The sequence below is a fragment of the Lactuca virosa genome, chromosome 3 (assembly GCF_052849685.1).
Source record: "Lactuca virosa cultivar CGN04683 chromosome 3, Lactuca_virosa_CGN04683_v6, whole genome shotgun sequence".
NCBI classification, from domain to species: domain Eukaryota; kingdom Viridiplantae; phylum Streptophyta; class Magnoliopsida; order Asterales; family Asteraceae; genus Lactuca; species Lactuca virosa.
In genome coordinates, this window is record NC_136428.1 from 187,025,729 (window position 1) to 187,047,411 (window position 21,683).

The following is a 21,683-nucleotide window of genomic DNA, read 5'->3' on the forward strand; positions in this document are numbered from 1 at the left end:
CCCGCCTCATGCATAGATTTATAACCTATAAAAAATCACCAATATCCAAATACTAAATGGGTTTGAAAAAAGGACTTTATTAATGGGTTCGACTAAACTTAATGTGTATGCTGTGAATACTAACATCTCCATATTTGACTTTACTCTAGGTATAGTTAAATATCTTGTAGTATATAATTGGTGTTCTTTAATGACATAGAGTCTCTTAGCTTGATTAAGTATACTCTTGAAGTCATAAATATTTGATCTCAACTTATAAAGTAGTGTATTCTTATCTTGTAGTAGTATGTGTCATTTTGTTTTGCTTGGACATCATTCCAACTAATTTTACTCTTCATCCCACAATTAAGTCATAATCCAATCACAATTCATAATTATATATATATATATATATATATATATATATATATATATATATATATATATATATATATATGTTTATAAATCATAATCTTATGTAGCTCTTTACATGAATATTATATTCTAAACTAATCATCTCATATACATTCTCTTAGTTCTTATAAAGTAATCTTATAATGTTCCTATAGTTATCTGGTGCCTTAACCAGGTATCTAATTGGTATCTTATGATATGCTTATATCATGATCATATGCCATGTGACAATGTCAAGATTCCTCCAAATGAATTTTGTGTCTTGATATCTTTCAAGATATTGTCCATATATGCTAAAATATATAAAACTTTTAACATTCATTTTATCTATCTTTATAGATTTTACATTCCAAGAATGTATCATGGCATTTCTAAGTCTTTCATTTTAGAAAAACATCTCGAGTCAAGGTGAAAAGGCCTGACATGGTCAGAATGTAATTTCTCATGATTAAGTATATATCATTCATACAATATTAGGAATGTCACTATGCTCCCATTAGTTCTTAGTAAATACACATGTTCTATTCATTTTGATATAAAAGCATGCCTTGTGGTTATATATTAAAATAATGATCGCAACCTTGAGATGTTTGCTTTATGTCCCCAAGCGGATATGAAGCTTTACACATTTTGCTAGGACAACATGGATTAAGAAAACCTCCAGGCTAAACTATATGTATATATATATATATATATATATATATATATATATATATATATGTATATATATATATATATATCTTTAAGTAGATGTCTATTAAGAAAAGTGGTCTTTCTTGAAATCTATTTGTTATATCTCATATTAAGAATATGAATTTATAGTAAATAATATCCTTGTTGACCTAATCATAGCTACTTAAAAACAATTGATCATAGTCAATGTCATGAGAATTATTAGGACCATATCAATGACATGAGTATGAGAAATTCCTTTTATAACAAGTTTTGCTTTAAATGTGTATAGTTATCCATGTAATGTATTCCTTCTGGATGAATCACTTACTCCTTCTAGCCTGGCTATGGGAAGGAAGTTTAATCAAGACCATATTTGATTATTATACATGGATTACATCTCATGTTCATGACTCTAATTCATTAATCAGATTCGAGATCTAAGATAGAATGTTGGTATTTGATAGATTTTCCAGAAACCATCAATAAAAGCCAATCAATGAGAGATTCCACATTTCTCAAGTCATTGATGATTTCTACTACTAATGTGAACAATTTGCATTTTTGAATAACTATTATTCAAGTTTAACAATCCCTTGTTAAAACCAGTTCCAATTGTTACTACATCCGTCTATAGTTCTTTGAGCTGCTTGAAGTTCCATGTACATCCCACTCACTTTGTCATTAGAAGCTTAATTTCTACTTAGATTTCACAAGAATAAGAGAACTTATTCTTGGTGGGTTTGCATATAATAATCTAAGCTACATTTAGAGTATCATACAAATATGTATTTAGTAGATTTTGGGATTAGAAGCTTTAGTCCAACATAGGCTTCAAATCTACAAAATGTTTAAATAAGATTGGGATGGAGCCTTTCCAAAGAAAATCTTATAAAGAAAATGTTCCATCTACTTATTAGTTAGTATGTGTACTCAAAGTAAAATTGATAGTGTTCTAGGTGTTATCTCAGGGAAATAAAAGGAGAATATTTCTACAAATTAGAAAGTAAAACATATCAAGTATGATTTAATTCATTCTTTATTATCATTAAGGTTTTAAAAGGTTGTTACTAGTTTGTATATAAACTTTATATTTGAAAACATAAACAAAGATTTAACAATTATGCTGTACCATGTAAAATATAATTATAACAACTATAGTTTCTAATAAGGTTGATTTGGCATCTTGTGCTAAATCTTAAACATTCATTAGAATGGAAGTCATACACCATAGTGAATAGTTCTTCAATAATCTATATTCTTCTACTACTTAGTAAAAATATCATTAGGAATATTTTATATATAAATAGGATTCACATATGTCAAATAAACTACATTATTTTCCTTCAAAGATCCCTTTCTTGAAGTTGGAATATGTGAATTTCATTTATATAATAAAGTTAATAATGTATTAGATAACTATGATTCAAAACAAGTTTAAGTCAAAAGTACTTTGCATATACAACTTGTTATTTATTAAGAATTGATATTTACTTTATAATTCTTATGAAGAGATCGAGTCTCATAAAAAGAATTTTAATTATTTTCGAGTATGAAGATGATCGTTATGAAGAACAGTTTAAGTAAATAGTCAATCATTCATAAATTAAACTAGGACATACATTTAGACAAGTTAAATTAAAACATACATTTTTCCAAAACAAAAATTGTTGCACAATACAAGTACATTAGGATCCTAGCATCACTAGTAAACTAAACTCCAAGAGTGCAGTTCCAACTTGATTGTGCTCAACTGGTTACTCTTTTGTAAATATCTACATGATAATTACAAATATTATATTAACATTTAAGTACCAAGTACTTGAGTGATATATGAAAAGTATGATTTCTATCTGGTAGATACCTAAATGACTAGTCTCTTCCAGACTTTCTTTCCAGATAAGAAGAGGAATTCTTGTTCCAGTGTCCGATGTCTCCATATTAGAAACAAGATCTGTGATTGTGGGCCTTATTGGATTTCATGGGCCTAAAGGTATTCCTTCCATAAACTTAAGGCCTCTTTGAGCACATAGGGTGACTCTTTTCATCCATGGTTTCTTCCAATGTCTGAAGTGGTTCATACCAGATGTCACTGCATCTTTAGAATATCTTTGTAACCTGACGATACATATGAAATGTATCCAAGCCTTTCAAGTCCTTCCAAAAGCCAGGAATGACTGTACCCATAATAGTCTCACATAGATCATTAGAGTCACATCTGTGTAACCACCATACATCATGCACATGTAAATCGTACAAAGAAGGTAGTTTAGGGATAGGGCCTTAAATGACGTAAAATTTCTCATCTATCTCGAGATTCGCTTTTAAGGAATGAATCCATTCAATGATATTGTACCCATCAAATGTTATTATATCTCATTGATCTTTAAGTTCAAGGAAATACATGGTAGAGAGATTAGATTTTGTTCTCATCTACAAAAATTTTAACAAAATTCATTTAGTATTTTCAATATTTAATCTCTTTAATAATTAATACCCTTTTAGTTTCCGAAAAAATTAATTACCAAAGTCTAGGATCCAAGTTTCAAAACAAATAAATGGTTAAGTATCCTTTAGCCCATCCATTTGAATTCAACCCCGTAGATATCGATTATCATTTATGTCTTACTATATATAATTTCTGGGTTTATGGGATCGCTAATAACAAATATAATTAGACATGTTTGATCCCATCTATGCCTCAGTACACTCTTGCTTAGGTATCCTTTATCACAAAAGATTTCCGATCAAATCATCCAGTTTGAAAAACTTGTGTAAACGGCCTATAACTTGGTTATAGAAATCACGAACACACCCTGGCCAACAAAACGTAACACTAAACGGTTAGGTATCATTTATCCCACTAGTGCACACGAGATGTGCGAGTTTTCTTCAAAATGGATTGCATATATTTTAGGTTTGAATGGTTTGTTTATGTTTTATAATTCTAGTTTTAAAAATATATGATATCAATGTGTAATCTCAGCATTCACTGTGTATTCCTGAATAATCTGATTTTTTTAATTATTTTGCATGCTTCCAATTAATCATGGTATCGATTTTCAAAAAATCACATTTAAGGTTCAAATATAAATTCCAAATTTATATTTTGACGCGGTTCAATTTTAACGATAATATCCAATATTAAGTTTGAGTTTGAGTACATTATAAAATCATAATTTTAGACTTATAATTTAGCAATTTCAAAATTTGTCGTTATTAACGTTTTAATAAACCTGGTCTTTTTTTTAAGTTATAACTTGTTACATCTTATGTTCTAATTTTATAAATTAAAAACCAAACTCCATGTGATGTTTATTTTTTCCAAAAAATAGTTTGAGTTTGTAAAAAGCTAAATTATCAACCACACTAAATATTTACTTGAAAAATAAACAACACAAACATGTATTTACCATACACAAGCCTTGATGTAGTTAACACTTTTGTGAGCCAACACTGAAGTTTTAAGTCCTTCCTAAGGGACAAAGAGACCAAATATTACAACTTGTTCTTCATGTGATCTTCAAGCTACGACTTGCAATGAAAACAACATTTGTTGCAATTTTATAAAGATTTTAGAAAAGTTTTGAACTTTTATAAATTGTTCATAAAACCGTGGGTCTCCATGGTTCTGCAAGAAATGGCATCCATCTTCACCTTGTTACATATTTTATAAAATAAATCTATTCTAAAGCTAATCTATTGCATAAAACTTAACAAGAATAAAAACTAGTTACTTTTATTACATACTTTATGAATAAAAGAATATTACAAACCATTTTCAACCAAATCACACAAAAAACAACACAAATGGTCCAAGGATTTTTTATGCACTCTAAAATACATATAAACATAAAGAAACCTTTTTTTTCTAAGACAACTTTAGGTGACAAAAAATGCATGTAGATTTTTGTCACATAAAATAACAATGAAGAAGTTGTCAAAGAAAATACGTATGAACTTATTTTTATACAAAAACAAGTTATCCATATTCTCTAAAAACTAAGATTTCCAAAAATCATTAAATCTAACCAAACTTGCAAGGTGGATCTTGATACCAATTGTTGGATTTTATTTCAAAAAATACTTTCATAAACTAGTAAAATGGAAAACAAAAGAGTTATGATTTTCGAAAATAACATAACAAATTATACCCACCAAGGATCATCTAGCAAGTTGTAGAAAGATTAAATCACCAACCGAAGATGAGATGAAGAAATAACAACCTTTGTAGTTCTTTGTGTCCTCTTGGGAGGCTTGGAAGTTGATGGAGAATGTGGAACTTAAGAGACACCAACAATGACTCAACTTGATGTAGAATACTAGTTCTTTTCTATAAAACTCTTAAGACTCTTAAGCTTTAAGTTCATAATCAATGTTAACTTCAAGAGAGCATAAGATAAGAAAGTATTTTTCAAGTGTTTAACAAAAAAAACAAGAGAGATTGGAGAGAGCATGCAAGTTTCAGCCATCACTAGTGCAAGACCAAAAAATGAAAGCCTCAAGTTTTTATTGTCTTAAAGTAAAGTCCTTAACCATTAGGTCTTAGGACTTTAAGACAACCATGTCCCTATTTGGTGGGTTGTCAAGTCCACCAAGCAAATTACACCATTTGTTTTCAAATAAAACATAATATAATGGCAAAAAGGGGTATCGATCCTCGAGGAAATGGTTGTATTCAATCTCCAATGCAATCCAATAGAACTAGTGCAAATAAACTAACTAACTACAATTAAACGAAAAGGGGGGGGGGGGTGTTGTGATTGCTTGAAAACTAAAAGACTTGAATAACTACAAATCTTGCAATTAAGCAAAATGATGAGATGCTTAAATATTGGAGAGAATTGGTTAACCAAGGCAATTCAACACAATGAACATTTGTGTGTTTATCATTAAAATTCAACATGAAGCTTATCATTCATCCCAAATTGGTTATAGCAATCATGAAGCATGATATGCCAAGATTCCTCATAGGTAGTATGGAGGTTGGGGAAGCCCACAACACACCTTCTTAATCAAAATCAAAGATCCAATTGAAGCAATTGAACCCAAGAAGTTGATTAGCCTTAAGAATGAAGGAATCCCCAATTCCTAGAGGATGTCAATGCTTACACATCCATAAAGGAGCTATGATTCATAAGCTAGAGATGATTTCTACCACCATAAAGCTCTTGTTCTAAGTAAATTCAATGATTCAATGCTAAACCGAAGAAATAAACCAACAATTGATCATTCAAGTACCAAGGTCATGATCAAAGTATTAAACAAGCATAAGAAATATGAACTAGAATCATAAACATAAGATAAATCATAAATAAGCATCAATCCTTCAAAAACCCACAAACATTCAAAGGTTCTAGCCAAAGTTAACCAAAATAGAGAGTTTATCCACTCATGGCAATAGAATAACAATCACAAAAGTCTAATTGCATAAAGAAACTATCAATAACTTGGAAAGATGAAAAGAAATGAGTCTCAAGCTCCAAAATCGCCTTCTTCTGGTCTCTAATGGTGTAAAATCGAAGTCCTAGCATATAGATCCAATCCCCCAAGGTAATGGCAAGCCAAATGACCAAAATGCCCAAAACTGGCCAGTTGCGCGGGTACCCGCGCGACGAAGATTCCACCCGCGCAAGTGCTGCTGGAATGCTATTGGCTCATTTTTAAGCATAAATTTCCTTTAATGGATCCGCAAAGCCCAATAATGCCTCGGAAGCCCACAAAGCCCATTTCCAAGCTAATCTATAACCGCAATAAGCTCCAAAACCCTGCAAAATACCTCATGCAACATAAAAAGTCTCCGATACGATCCATGACAAAGAAAAATAAAGAATATACAATGCAATATTAATAAAAAAGAGCTAAAAATACTAAAATAAACTAACAAAAATAAGGAAATAAAATAAGCTATCAAATCACCCCAAACTTAAACCTAACTTGTCCTCAAGTTAGAACAAGACTAAAATGAGCTCGGGATGAGCTAAACTTAAAAGGAAAAAGAAAAATACCATAGAACTTCGTCAACGTCAGTCAACATGGTCAGAATCAGTCCTTCATGAACCCTACGCATGTTCAAAATGTTCCTCGCTTTAGAACCATAAACCACATTCTCAACCACTTGATGGGCGAATAGATCACAGGTGGATGTAGTCACGGTGTGCAAGACAAATGAAGCAGAGGATGTGCCCAATGGAGGCACTTTAAATCACCAATGTAGACCATAGTGCATGAAGGAAAGGTGCCACTTCACACACTATGATGCCTACATTTGTCAGGCTAAAGTGTATAGTACGAAATAGGGTTTTGCAGCGCGGCCTTCTGGCAAACATCTGGTTTTAGAGGCTTCTCCCTCGTACTGTCCTTTACAGTTTACAATCTCATCGTCATAGCCTTTTCTCATCAAAATAAAAAATAAAATAAAATAAGAAAATTCTACTTAACCTAAACCTAAACCTAACAGCTTAAATCTTCAATCTTGAACTTCTATTATTTGGATTTCAGCCTCTTTGTTGTTTGATCTTTTGTCTTCTTATTTCTCTTCCTTTTTTTTTATAAAGTCTTGAACTTGGATTCTTGTTCTTCTTTTTATGTTGCTCTTTTTCTTCTTTCTTATTTGTTTTTGTTGCTTTTCTTTGATCTTCTTCATTGTCTCTTATTGTCTTCACTTTTCTAATTTCTTCATTTTTTTTCTTTGGAAGGTTTTAAGGAATTTCACCATGCAACATAGGATGGGGGCTAACATGAACACCTAATGATCATTGACAATGTGCCAAGATCAACTAAAAAGGGTGGGATATGACCCAAAAATGGGTGTTACCGAAAAAACTTGGTCCCAAAAGATGTGAATTGGGGGACCCACTTCAAAGTTCATTAAGCACCTCAATGTAAGGTGTGATAAACAAAATCTATCTAACTATCTACTCTAGACCCCTAGAAAAATGATGACCTACCTTAAAAAGGTGGTGAGAATCTAACTAAGTAAGGCTCAGACGAGACTCGGGAGTACTAAGGGGTACACCCCCTGAAACCAAGATGCGAGTCTTCAATGTCTTCAAAATACCTTACCGGGCTAATCTTTGCACACATCAGTTTGACCAACCACATCCCTCCGCACCTAGACCCAATCAAGCTACCTGCATCCGACCCCCACACAAGCGGTCTCAAAATGGTTTGTGAGGCTCAAAACGTGTCCCATTTCTCAAATACAAGGAATTCCATATCAAGACCCCATACCAATCTATGACTCAATACTTATGACTCGGCGCTATGGTACTTGTAGGGATGAGAAGACAAGAGAGAACAAAAATGCATGAACTTAAACTATAATGCATCTAAAAAGTATGAAAATTAGAAAAGAAAGAAACAAAATATGCAATATTTTTGGATTTTTTATGCAATTTTTATGAATGACCTAAACGACATAGTCTAAATGCAACAATATATAACCTAAATGCAATCAAAAATAAAAAATAAGAATACCTTACCCCAAGCTTAAAATTAATCATTGTCCTTAGTGCTTAGGATGAGAGTAAGGAAGGATCATACCAGGATCAAGGTGGAGGAGGCCCGCGAGGACGGTAACCGCCTTCGGGCTGAAAATGATGCCAAAGATCCTCCATGTAGTTGTTGTTGTGAGCTTGCTGCTACTCGATGCGCCGAATGGCTGCTGCGTTTCGGTTGCCCTGGAGGCGCAATGCAGCAAGCTGAGCGTATATATCAAGAGGATACTCGGGTTCGGGCTCGTTGTGTTGGTGATAGGACTGGTACTCATGGTATGGCTCGAAGTGTGCTCCCGGAGGCTGGGCATAAGAGGATGGCGGCAATTGTCGGATTGGGAGGTCATAATGGTCTTCAGCCTCAAATGGGCTACCAACATGGCTAGTGTCTACCTACATGTCATCATCATCTCCGACATCATCATCATGTAACTCTTACGCCAAGAACTAGGTTTCGCGATTGCTGGTGGTAAAGGCGGATATGCTGATATTAGGTAAGGTGTAAACTGATTCCTTGGCATGATTGAGCCAAGAGTACTGACGATTGTTGATAGGTGCCAATAATTCCATCTGGGTGAGAGCGAAGCAGTCGAGGAGGTGGACAGGTGGGTCATCCACTGGCACATACTCGGACTTGGGAAATTGAAGGCCCACACCCAAACCAATTAGGGTAATGAGACCTCCAATGCAAATGTCGCCAATGGTCTTCGTGCGGATGCTGTCACATTTATCCAAGAAAAAGGTGGTGAAACGGGGCATGACCAACGGTTGCTAGTCATGCAATAGAGGAAATATAGCTCGACTGTGTTGACTTTTCCCGGCTCGTGATGACCAAAGATCGAAGTTGAAAGGATCCGGTGAGCGATTCTCCACCAAGGGTGGATGATGTAAGTTGTAGACTAGGAATGAAGTTTGGAAGACTAGTGATCTGAGTCCAAAACTATACTTTGGGGCTGCTCCTGAATTGAGTCCATTGATAACCATAGATGTCGGTGTTGTTCATATCGTATGTGCCCATGATAGTGTTGAGTTTTTCGTATGTGAGTCGGTGCTGTCGACCCTGGAGTCTAAATGTGACCACCTCATCCGTGTCATTCCGTGCATAAGTGGATAGAAACTCAAGTGTGGGTTGTGTGTATGTTCGCGCGGAGAGATCTAGGAAATCTTGCCAACGTATGTTGAAGAAAAATTGTTGCAAGCAATCGTCAAGGCCAAGGTTGATCATCGACTCCTGGTGGTAAAATTTTGTGGCTCGGATCGCACACTTTTGGAGGTTGGACTTGAATTGCTTGAGTTGTGCACTAGTGAGGGTAAGGTTGGCATTACGATCGACATGGTCGGTGGACATTTTTTTGATTGATTGTGATGATTGACCTTCACGGGAAGAACCATGAGTCGCATGAATGGTTTTGTTCTTTCCCATTGTACTTGTAAAGAGAACCTAGCAAAGATAAAAACTTGGCCAAAATTATCCCTCACACTCGCCTCACACCAATCCAATCAATTCAACAAAAATAAAAATCAAAATCGGGCAAATACTCCAAACCTGCAAATTTGGCAAAATTCAATGCAATGCAATCCATTCAATTCAAAGCAAACTAATTCTAGTCAATCTAATACATATCATAAGTCTTATGAAAATTAGAAATTGAATGCAATTAAATTAAAAGGAATGTACCAAATTCGAGTGTCGAAACCCGAAAAGAAATCCGCAAAAAAAAACATACCCCAAGCTTAAATTTGACCCGCAAGGTTGAATCTTTTGAGTCTCCGGTGAGAAACAAAAATTTTGAAATTTTTGGTCAAAAGTAGTGGCGGCGGCGACGGGCGGTGGCCGGCGGCGGAGCTAGGGTTCTGGCTAGTAAAATTCTGCCCAAATTGATAGTAGATTGGTGTGGTTGGAAGTATTTGGTGAAGGCTTCCCCAAGAAAAATTGTAAATTGGTGGAAGGTGGTGGCTATAAGGGGTGAATTGCGTTTTTCCGGCGAGTTGGTGAAATACGGAGGAGGCGACGATTGAAGGTTGTGGTGGGGCTGGTTGTGGTAGGAATTAGTTGGGGAGTAGGGTGGAGGGTGAGCGCTGGTGGTAGCAGCTAGGAACTCTGTGGTAGGAGAAGTTTACGATTTTCCGGTGACGAAGGTGGAGGCTATCGGGCGCTGTGGCGGTAATCTGTTGTAGGAGAAGAATGCTGGCGACCGGCGACGTGTGTTGTGTGGTAGCGCCGACCGGTGGCGTTGATTGGATGCGGTGGCAACAACTGGTAATCGTTTTGTGCGTCGGGGGGGGGGGGGGGGAAGATGTAGAGGTGGGGGACTCCGATGGGTAATCTTGGTATAAGGGTGGGTCATAAATGGGTCGGGTTATCGGGTCGGTAGGTCACGGGTCTGGGTTGGGTTACGGTTCGGATAAGGAAATAATGAGGCTGGTGGAGTGGTCTCGCAAGTGGTTTAACATGTTGTTCTTGGCCGCGCATGATTCTGCGAGGGTGAAGTTAAGCCGCGTGCACTAATCAGATACAATCCCATGTGGGAGTAATTTGGAGCTCGGAAATTGCGCGGCTGGGTCTGGGGCGCACAACGCTAGCGCGGGCACCCGCACAACTTTTTATTTTTTCTTTTTTTTTACCAGAAGCATTGCTAAACTTCAAGATGCTTTCTTGTGACCAACTTCAAGCTTAGAAACACCAAAATTTCAAACGGAAATTAGTTTTTTATTAAGCATTTATTTAACGTCTTTGCCAAGACATAGCCCCGCTTCCATCAACCTTCGTAAATCGGAGTTTCGAATGTTACGTTATGAAATTCTCCCGTGTCAAAGCCTTCATAAAATGGTTTCAAACGATGCCCATTCACTTTCAATATTTGATTCGTTTCCAAACTCTTAATTACAACTGCACCGTGATCAAACACTTTTATAACGATAAAAGGTCCGTACCATCGAGATCGTAACTTTCCCAGGAATACCTTTAAGCGTGAATGATAAAGAAGGACTTTTTGGCCCGGAATAAAATGTTTCCGATTGATGTGCTTGTTGTGAAACACTTTTGTCTTGTTTTTGTAGATGCTTGTGTTTTCATAAGACTCGTTCCTCAACTCTTCGATTTATTGAAGTTGCATCTTGCGGTGCTTCCCGGTTTCTTCAATATTGAAATTACACTTTTTAACCGCCGAATATGCCTTATGTTCCAATTCCACCAGTAAATGACAATACTTTCCATAGACGAGGCGGAATGGAGACATACCAATTGGATTTTTGTAGGCGGTCTGATACTCCCACAATGCATCTTCTAACTTCAAGCTCCAATCTTTTCGTGTGGTGTTGACCGTCTTTTCAAGAATTTGTTTGACTTCTCTATTTGACACTTCAGCTTAGCCATTTGTTTGTGGATGGTAAGTGGTTGATATCCGGTGTGTGACACCATATCTTTTCATCATGGCTTCCATCATTTTGTTGCAAAAATGAGTGCCCCTATTACTCATCAAGGCTCTCGGTACACCATATCGTTCAAAAATGTTTGACTTCAACAAGTCAATTAAAGTTTTGGAATCATCATGACTTGTAGCCTTTGCTTCCACCCACTTTGAGACGTAGTCAACTGCCAAGAGTATATAAGTATAACCAAAAGAAACGGGGAATGGGCCCATGAAGTCGATTCCCCATACATCAAAGATCTCATAAATAAGGATAGGGCTTTGAATCATCTCGTGCCTCATGGATACGGTTCCCATTCTTTGACATCTATCACAACTCTTGCAAAATAGATAGGTATCTCTTGACATTGTTGGCCAATAGAGTCCACATTCTAGCACCTTTCGCATGGTTTTGTTTTGATCAAAATGTCCTCCGCATGCATACTCATGGCAAAACTTCAAATTTGACTCGACCTCATTTTGATGAACACACCTCTGTATTAGTTGATCCAGACAATGTTTACAAAGATAAGGGTCGTCCCACACGTAGTATTTGGAATCACTCTTCAACTTGGCTTTTTGGTACTTGGAAAATGCATGGGGAATTTCTTTAGTAACCAAGTAATTCACAATATCCGCATACCATGGGATGGTGTTTGAAATGTAGAAGAGGTGTTCATCCGGGATTTCATCAAGGATAGAAGAAGAGGAGCCACCAATATTCAACCGTCTTAAGTGATCCGCAACTAAGTTTTTGGCACCACTTTTGTCCTTTATCTCAAGATAAATTCTTGTAAAAGAAGAATCCACCGAATCAACCGTGGCTTGGCGTCTTTCTTGGTTATGAGATACTTCAAGGCGGCATGGTCGAAGTATACAATTACTTTTGTCCCGTGAAGGTATTGCCGGAATTTCTCCAAGGCAAATACAATGGCTAGAAGTTCCTTCTCAGTGGTGGAATAATTGGCTTGAGCATTATCCAAGATTTTGGAGGCATAGTAGATAACATGTGATGCTTTTCCCTCCTTTTGACCTAAGATCGCTCCAATGGCAAAATTGCTTGCATCACACATAATTTCAAAAGGAAGCTCCCAATTTGGAGGTTGGATAATTGGAGCGGAGGTGAGCAAGTCTTTAAGTTTGTCAAAGGCCTCTTGGAATGTTATATTGAAGTCAAAATCAACGTCCTTTTGGAGAAGGAGGCACACCGGTCGCGTGATCTTCGAGAAATCTTTGATAAATCTTCTATAGAATCTTGCATGGCCCAAGAAAGATCTCACTTCTCTAACATATGTTGGGTAAGGAAGGGTTCGTATGACATCTATTTTGGCTTTATCAACTTCAATGCCCTTTTGGGAGACGATGTGTCCCAAGATGATGCCTTGATTGACCATGAAGTGGCATTTCTGAAAGTTTAACACCAACTTCTTCTCAATGCACCTTTTCAAAATCTTCTTAAGGTTATCCAAGCATTCATCAAACGAGTTGCCATACACGGTGAAATCATCCATGAACACTTCAATTATATTCTCAACGTACTCGGAGAACATGCTCACCATACATCGTTGGAATGTGGCAGGGGAATTGCATAATCCAAAATGGCATCCTCTTGTAGGCAAACATGCCAAAAGGGCATGTAAAAGTCGTCTTGTCTTGATCTTCGGGGGCAACGGGTATTTGGTGAAAACCCGAGTATCTATCGAGGCAAGAATAATGCGATTTGTCTGCCAACCTTTCGAGCATTTGGTCGATGAAAGGAAGAGGAAAATAGTCTTTTCGTGTGCTTGAATTCAACTTCTGATAATCAATGCACACCCTCCATCCATTTTGAACTCGAGTGGGAACCATGATGCCTTTTTTGTTCTCAATAACTGTGATTCCCGTTTTCTTGGCAACCACTTGAACCGGACTAACCCATTTGGAGTCGGAAATGGGGTAAATCATGCCCGCATCAAGGAGCTTGATTATCTCTTTCTTGATAACGTACATCATAGGAGGATTTAATCGTCTTTGAGCTTCCCTCCTAGGCTTACAATCATCTTCCATAAGAATTTTGTGAGTGCATACATTAGGACTTATCCCCTTGATGTCCGCTATTGTCCACCCCATGGCTTCTTTATGATCTTTCAAAACTTCAACTAATTGGTTTTCTTCAAAGTCTTTCAATTGAGAAGATATGATCACCGGGAGAGTTTCGTCTTGACCGAGATAAGCATACTTCAAATGGCTAGGTAATACTTTTAATTCAAGTGTGGGTGGTTGGATTATGGAAGGGGGCATCTTGTTTGGAGAATGAGATAGGGAAACTTGAGAAACATCCTTCTTTATGGAGTTGTTAACTTCTAAAGTCTTCACAATATCTTCAACTTCGGGGTCCAATGTATATGTATCCAATGTTTTTTTCAAACTCTCACAATCGAGACTCATGTTGAGCACCATCTTCAAAATGTCTCCATGTGATAACTTGAAAAGTTCTTGGGTGATTGGCTCAATCACATCAACTCGATACAATGGAGAAATGTTGTTAGGGTATCTCATTGCTTCAAAGATATTGCAGTGAATGGTCTCTCCATCAAACTCCATGGTGATTTTCCCATTATGAGCGGTATTCATGAAGGGTATTCATGAAGGGTCTTCCAAGAAGGATCATAGATGACTTCGAAGGAGTCTTCCAAGAAGGATCATAGAAGGATCATAGTTGACTTCGAAGGAGTCTTCTCGTCAAGGTCAATGACATAGAAGTCCGCGGGAAATACTACTTGATTGACTTGCACTAGTATATCCTCCAACACGCTTCTTGGAAATACACTTGACTTGTCCGCTAATTTAATGATTACTCCAGTTTCTTCCAAAGGTCCAACATTGAGAGATTGAAAAACCGAGTATGGCATCACATTGATCGAGGCTCCAAGATCTAGCATGACACTTTCAACATGCAAATCGCCGATAGTACAAGGGATAGCAAACATTCCCAGGTCCTTGCATTTGGGTGGTAACTTCTTTTGGATGACCGCGGACACATTTGCATTGAATTGAATCTTTTCATTGGCCTTAAATTTCCTCCTATTGGTGCACAAATCTTTAAGAAACTTGGCATAGCACGGAATTTGCTTTATGGCATCCAATAGTGGGATGTTGATTTGGACCTTGCGGAAAGTCTCAAGAAACTCTTTTTCTTCTTCTTGTTTCTTTGAGGAATCCAACCGGGAGGGAAAAGGTGGTGGTATGACCAATGGCTTGATGGGTTTGTTGGAAGATTCGGGTTGGTCAATGTTTGGCACAATTGGGTCCTTTGGAGTAGCTACAACTTTCGGAGGTTCAACAATAATAACTTTATCCTATTCTTCTCTTGAAACTCTTTTAGGGCTGCTTTCTCCAAGTGTTTTCCCATTTCTCAAGGTTATTGCACTCACATAGGGATTCTTCTCGGTTTGAGAAGGAAGTTTACCCCTTTGTTCCATCTTGTTGAGAGCGGTGGCCAAGTCTCCAATTTGTGCTTGAATGTTAGAGAAAATGTTCTTGGTTTCTTGTTGAAATTGGGTTTGGCTTTGAGCAAGAGAAGTGACAAGTTCTTGAAGGCTCATTTGGTGGTTACCACTTGATTGGCCTTGTTGATGAGGTTGTTCGTAATGTGGAGGGGGTGAGATGTTTGGGAATATGGAGGTTTTTGTGATGGGTATTGAGAAAATTGGGGTCTCATCATAACATGTGATTGGTTTTGCTTTGGTGGGTATGGGTTGGTTGGGTTAGTCCTCCAATTTGGGTTGTAGTTTTTTTGAAATCCCATGGGTCTTGGTTGACCATGATATCCGCCCATTGCATTAACATCCTCCGGTTCACTACCAAGTGAGGGACACTTATCCGTATAATGCCCCGTCATTGCACAAATACCATACACCATTAATTGTTGACCACTTCCTACCACTTGTGGAGAATTTCTCTTCATTTCATTTCGAGTTCCAAAGTTCCTTTGGTTTTGAGAAATGGTTCCAAAAAGTGATCTTATCTATTGAGGTGTCTTGTTGAAGATGTCACCAGCACTTGAAGCATCAATCATCCTTCGATCTTTTTCATTCATACCCTCATAAAATTGTTGAAGAAGTAGTTGTTCAGGTATGTTGTGTTGAGGACAACTTGTACACAAGTTGTTGAATCGCTCCCAAAAGTCATGAAAAGTCTCATTCTCCCCTTGACGAATCCCCAAAATGTCACTTCTATGACTTGATATCCGGGAGGTGGGATAAAACTTGCTATTGATGGCTCTGAGTAACTCTTCCCATGTGTGAATAGATCCCGCTGGTATGTTGAATAACCACTCTCTAGCTTTATCTTCCAAGGTGAGCGGGAAGGCGGTTAACTTGAAATCATCCAATGTTACATGTTCGGGTAACATGCTAATACATATCATATGAAAGGACTTAAAATGCCATTGAGGATCTTCTCTATCCAAACCATGGAACTTGGTTAGTTGATGTATGAAACTTGACTTCAATTCAATTCCTCGGCGGTTTGCGAGATAAACAATGCCAAGGGGTGTGTGAGTAACATCCGTCTCCATCATTTGTTTAAGTGTCAAATCTTGAGGGGGATTGGGTGGATTGGGGTTATTGGGATATTGTTTTATGTAATTGGGAGGTTGATGGTAATGTGGGTATTGGTATGGTTGGTGATTATACATTTGTGGTGGATAAGATTGGTAGTTAGGGTATTGGTTGTAGGGAGGATGTTCTTGGGGGTACATTGGTTGTTGGTACATTAAAGTTTGTGGGTAATGAGGTTTATTTGGTTGATATGCTAGTGGTTGTTGAATTTGAAAAGCATTGTTTTGAGGTTGGATTTTTTGATGGATGTTTTGGTTTTGTGGTTGTGGTTCTTGATTATTCGGTTGATTTGGAGGAGGGGCTTGATTCCAAGGTGGAATATCTATGAGAGGTTCTTGGTTTTATTGTTGTCTTGGTTGTTGGGGTGGGGTATTGGCATCTTGATTGTTTGGGTTTGGGTTGGGATTGTGAGGTGCACTACTAGAAAAACAGCCTTTTACGATGCGCAATGCGTGTCGTAAAACGCTCAGACGATGGGAAAATGTGTGTCAAGAAAGGTCTTGTCATAACGAAAGACAACACACTTTTGCGCGTCGTCTATTTACGACGCGCATTTACAACGTACATTTATGACACGCATTTACGACACGCAGTTATGACACGCAACGCGTATCAAGAAAGACCCTGTCATAAGGAAGACGACACGCATTTGTGTGTCGTAACCTTACAACGCGCGTGTTTATGATACGCAATGCGTATCAAGAAAGCCCATGTCAAGAAATGCCATGTCATAAATGAAGATGACCCACATTTTTGCGTATCGTAATTTTAAATGTTTAAAAAAAATATTATTTATAGATTTACTAATTTTCAAATTAAATTTTCATTTAATGTCTCATAACAAAAAATAAAATACCATATACAAAAAATACAATCCATTGCATAAAATTTAATGTCATACAAATAATCGATCCATGGAAAGATAAAACAAATCAATAGAAGTTGTTTTCTCCCTATACATGATTATCACATACTAAATAACAAACTTTATTTCATATTTATACATATGATTACATTATTCATTAAAAAAACATATACCTACATCTTCGCCTAAAATGTTATTACATGATGCAAGTTGGCCACTTCATTGATGGATCAGCAAGAGGAAGACCAACAACTGCCCTAAAATGTTCCATGATGTGCCCATACTCATGTCCTGTAACTTTAAACATTTAATAAAGTAAAATACCTCCTAAAAATAAAATTGCACAAGAAACAACACATCATAATGAGAAATTACTAACATGAATGGAAGTACACTATAAATTTGTTTTACCAAGAGTGGCATGGACGATCAGGTGCTACAAGTTTGTCCAAGCTGCCAAACAAAGACTGCATGCAAACCAAAACATACATACACTATATGACAGATATGATAATATTGGATTAATAAAATATTTAAGAAAACGGAAGGGCAGATTTGTAGATTGTAATTGAACCTTTTCTGTGGATTCAGCTCTGTATCTTGAGGGATTTCTACTTTCATCCATATATCTGTCCTGCCTGTTTGTTTCATAACAACACACCATGCTTTTACCTAATATTTTTTTTACTAAAGAAAAATATATACAATGGTGAAGTGAAAGAGCATGTAGATAGAGACAGTTAATTAATTACCTGGTAACAAGCTGAAATGTTGAATATGATCCACGTAGAAAAAACATCAAAAAAGGATTCTAATGGTAATCCAGAAATAACGGGTTGTTGCTTAAAGGAGACCTTGCAAGACCAATCTGACCAAATAATAATAATAATAATAATAATAATAATAATAATAATAATAATAATAATAATAATAATTTTATCAATAAAAATTAAAAACAGGAAAATGGAATTTGTTAGTTGTTACCTAGGCAAGGTAGTATAGATATTGAAGTACAGGGGATTTTCTGAGTTAATTCCATGTGTAATGTTGTGAGTTGTAAGAAATGAGGCAGCTAAGTGATCAATGTCACCCGGCTGATCACAAACATACATGCAACAATGTTATTTCCAAAGTATGTAACATGTTAAGTTTGAGTGGTGTTACCTGTTTCTATAAAAAATTAAAAACCACACCTTTGAAGCAACCGCATGGAAGTAGAATGAGCCACCAAAGATTTAATGCTAAATTTTTTGTTTTCTGTATTATCATTATGCATGATGTGCTTTAGACTTGGAAGTAGTTCGGCTATTTTTCTACCTAAACCACGGGTTCTGTGTTTGAGGATCTCTTTGGCTGTTTCGATTTCTTCTTGGCCGGTTAAAAAGACGAAAATGTCCCCGTCTCCTGGGGGCTGGGTGACATGGATTTGAGGAGCTGTAACAATTGTTGCATCTACGTAATCGGCTTCTAGTGCTTTTGTGTAGTTTATTTCAAAGGGAAAACATCTTCCTGGAATTTTGAAAATTGGAGCTGAATCGAAATAGTCACTTAATTTTTCTGCATCTAAAGTGGCACTTGAGATGAGCAACTTGAGGTCAGGTCAGAATCACACGATATCCTAGTAACAAGAAATTCATTTTATATTTTTTTATTTTTTTCTCCTTAAAAGATTCAAGCAAGATGAGAAGTATAGCCTTACCTTAACTAAACTAAACAAGATGTATGTTGACAATGTCCTTTCGTGAGCCTCATCCACCATTACCACACTATTTTCTTTTTCTTGTTAGTTTTTAAATATTTTAAAAAGTGTAAATTAAATTAAAGTTTCTGCAGTTTTTGTCCTTATTTGAGGTTTTTGTAATGATTTTGACCCCTGCTCCAAGTAAAATGACTATATTACTTATTTATCTGATTTTTTATAAAGACTTGTTATTTGTTTTAAACTTATATTGTTCTTATACTGTAAATTTAACAGGAAAGCCGAGAAGGAAAAGGGCAGGGAGGATAGAGAGGGTAATATAGTCATTTAGTTGAAGCAGGAATCAAACCCATGACAAAAACCTCAATAAGTACCAAAATTGCGGAACAAATGTAGGTTTAGGGACTAAAACTGTAATGTACTCTTATAAGAAAAAAAAAGTAAATAAATACATACCTGTAACTTTGAAGATCAGGTTCACCAAGAAATTCTCGTAGTAACATGCCATCAATCATATATTTGAGCACTGTTGACAAAAAAGTTTCAAATTATTATGCATTTGAATAATACAATGGTAAATACCTCATGCCCAAGTTTGACATTCATTTCTTGAGAAACTCTAGCAACAACACTCATGGCAGCAACTCGTCTTGGCTGTGTGCACCCTATCTGCATCAAATTCAAAGGAAGCAAAATATGTACAAGTCAAATAAAAAATATGATTCCATTTGTTTTTATTTAAAGAAAAAAGATTTGAGTTACTTCAAAAATACCATTCCACGTTTTGTATATCCAGCTTCATGAAGATATTGGGGTATCTGAGTGGTCTTCCCAGAACCAGTTTCTCCAACAATTGCAAGAACCTGAAAAAGATTTTAACTTTTCAAATTTCTGAAATTATTTATCAATTATTATAGTTATAGCAACAAGACAAATAATATCAGACCTACCTGATGATCTTCAATAGTCTTCAGCAAAGATTCCCGATACGGATACACAGGTAAAGTTTTTATGTCTGCCTAAAAAAGCAAACCAAATAGATCAAGGAATCTTAGCAATCAGAACAAGGGTAAATCGGTAAATTAATATGGTAATTTTAAGAGATGAAGAGAGGGAGCTTACAAGAAGCTTCTCATGTGCTGATTTTGCTACAACTTTTTCATATTCCTCTTCATTTACTTCATCAACATCAACCTGTAAGTAGGATAAATGCCTTAGACTAAAAGTTACATGAATAAAAGAACATATTATATCATGACTTCTTGATAAGGTTGAGACTACATACATTTACACCCTGCACCCATGATTTGTCCCTGTATGAACGCAATCTGATCCTCAAACACATAACTACATAAAAAAGAACACATTAGATTGTGAAAACTTCATACATAATTAAAAGAAAGAAAATTAATAACATACTTATAATTGCCAGCTTGCTTTTTGTTCTTTGACCATTCTTTAGTGTTGCTTTTCCTGTAAAACAATAAGACTTGGTTAGTTAACAAACAGGTTAGTAATTAGTTAATTACAAAAAAAAATACCAATCTGATGATCCTCCCATGCTTCTTGTTCAGCAAATGGATTCATCTTAAAACAATGAAGAAGGAATGAAAGATGCGAGTAAACTTACATCTGATACACCAGAAGGCTTTGTCCTAAGTTGTGGTTCAGTCACACTGAACATCAAGTGCTGCCGAACATAAACAAAGTTAAATATCACGACAACTGAAAAATAACAATTTAAAGATGACAACTTCTGCAAATGCATCTGGAGTTCTATGTAAAAACTTTAAATTGAAGATGCTAAAATCAAACAAACTACAACCTTGAATGCATACTTAGGGTTAGCAATTTCATCCTTGTACGCATCAAGTATTGCCTGATGAGAGACACAGAAAAGAAGTCAATTCACTATATAAATAGTGTAGTGCATATAACTGAGGAACAACTAGGGTTAGGGTTTCAATTGTTGAAGGCGTAATGTAAATATGTATATACTTGAATGTCTCGATCATCAAGAGAGAATGGAAGTTGGCAATGGGAATGAATTGAAACAGATTATTCATCTTCTCCTATATTTTAGTGAAAAAGCTTCAAGAATCAAGTGAATGTTCAAAAATAATCAATATTGATATCCCTTTTATACGCCCTTAAAACTTCATAGAGACAGAAAGGGAGTCGACATGGAGAAAGAGAGTATGTCGATTGTCGACCATGTGGTGCGATGTTTATAGTTGGCTTTTAATAATCGAAATCAGATAAAGATCGGATCGGAGATGTTCAGTTTCATCCTGTTGAGCAACTCGATTTCATGGGAGTCGCATATTAGGTAATAGGGAGATGAACGATGGTAAGCACAACATACCTTTGTGTAACCAGAAGAGGAGAATCGAACCCATCAATCGGACATTAGTGATGTTGTGTCTGTTCACATGAGACTTGGGGGAAGGAAGTTCTCTTAGCCCAAACAGTGCCATCGGTGCCGAAGATGGCGGCGGAAGAGAGATGTTGATCACTGCCGTTCAAATTGCGATTGTAAATTGGTAG

The 21,683-nt window shown here is 36.3% G+C and overlaps 1 protein-coding gene across 1 annotated transcript; it reads right to left on the bottom strand.

The window, feature by feature from the left end:
* Positions 1-18,617: 18,617 nt before the first annotated feature.
* LOC145164308 (pre-mRNA-splicing factor ATP-dependent RNA helicase DEAH1-like) lies at positions 18,618-21,613 on the bottom strand. Its single transcript, XM_079083036.1, has 10 exons — positions 21,502-21,613; positions 20,767-20,861; positions 20,678-20,723; positions 20,556-20,609; positions 20,422-20,483; positions 20,259-20,330; positions 20,087-20,155; positions 19,910-19,999; positions 19,719-19,805; positions 18,618-19,025 (listed from the first exon to the last, which is right to left on the bottom strand). Exons 1-10 carry the CDS (start codon positions 21,611-21,613, stop codon positions 18,618-18,620), a joined length of 1,095 nt encoding a protein of 364 aa, XP_078939162.1.
* Positions 21,614-21,683: the final 70 nt, after the last annotated feature.

Coding starts and splice junctions, on each gene's coding strand:
- LOC145164308 (XM_079083036.1), bottom strand. CDS start 21,613: ATGGCACTGTTTGGGCTAAGAGAACTTCCTTCCCCCAAGTCTCATGTG. Junction 20,156..20,258: donor CAGCACATGAGAAGCTTCTT/GTAAGCTCCCTC, acceptor TTGCTTTTTTAG/GCAGACATAAAAACTTTACC. Junction 19,806..19,909: donor GATATACAAAACGTGGAATG/GTATTTTTGAAG, acceptor AATTTGATGCAG/ATAGGGTGCACACAGCCAAG.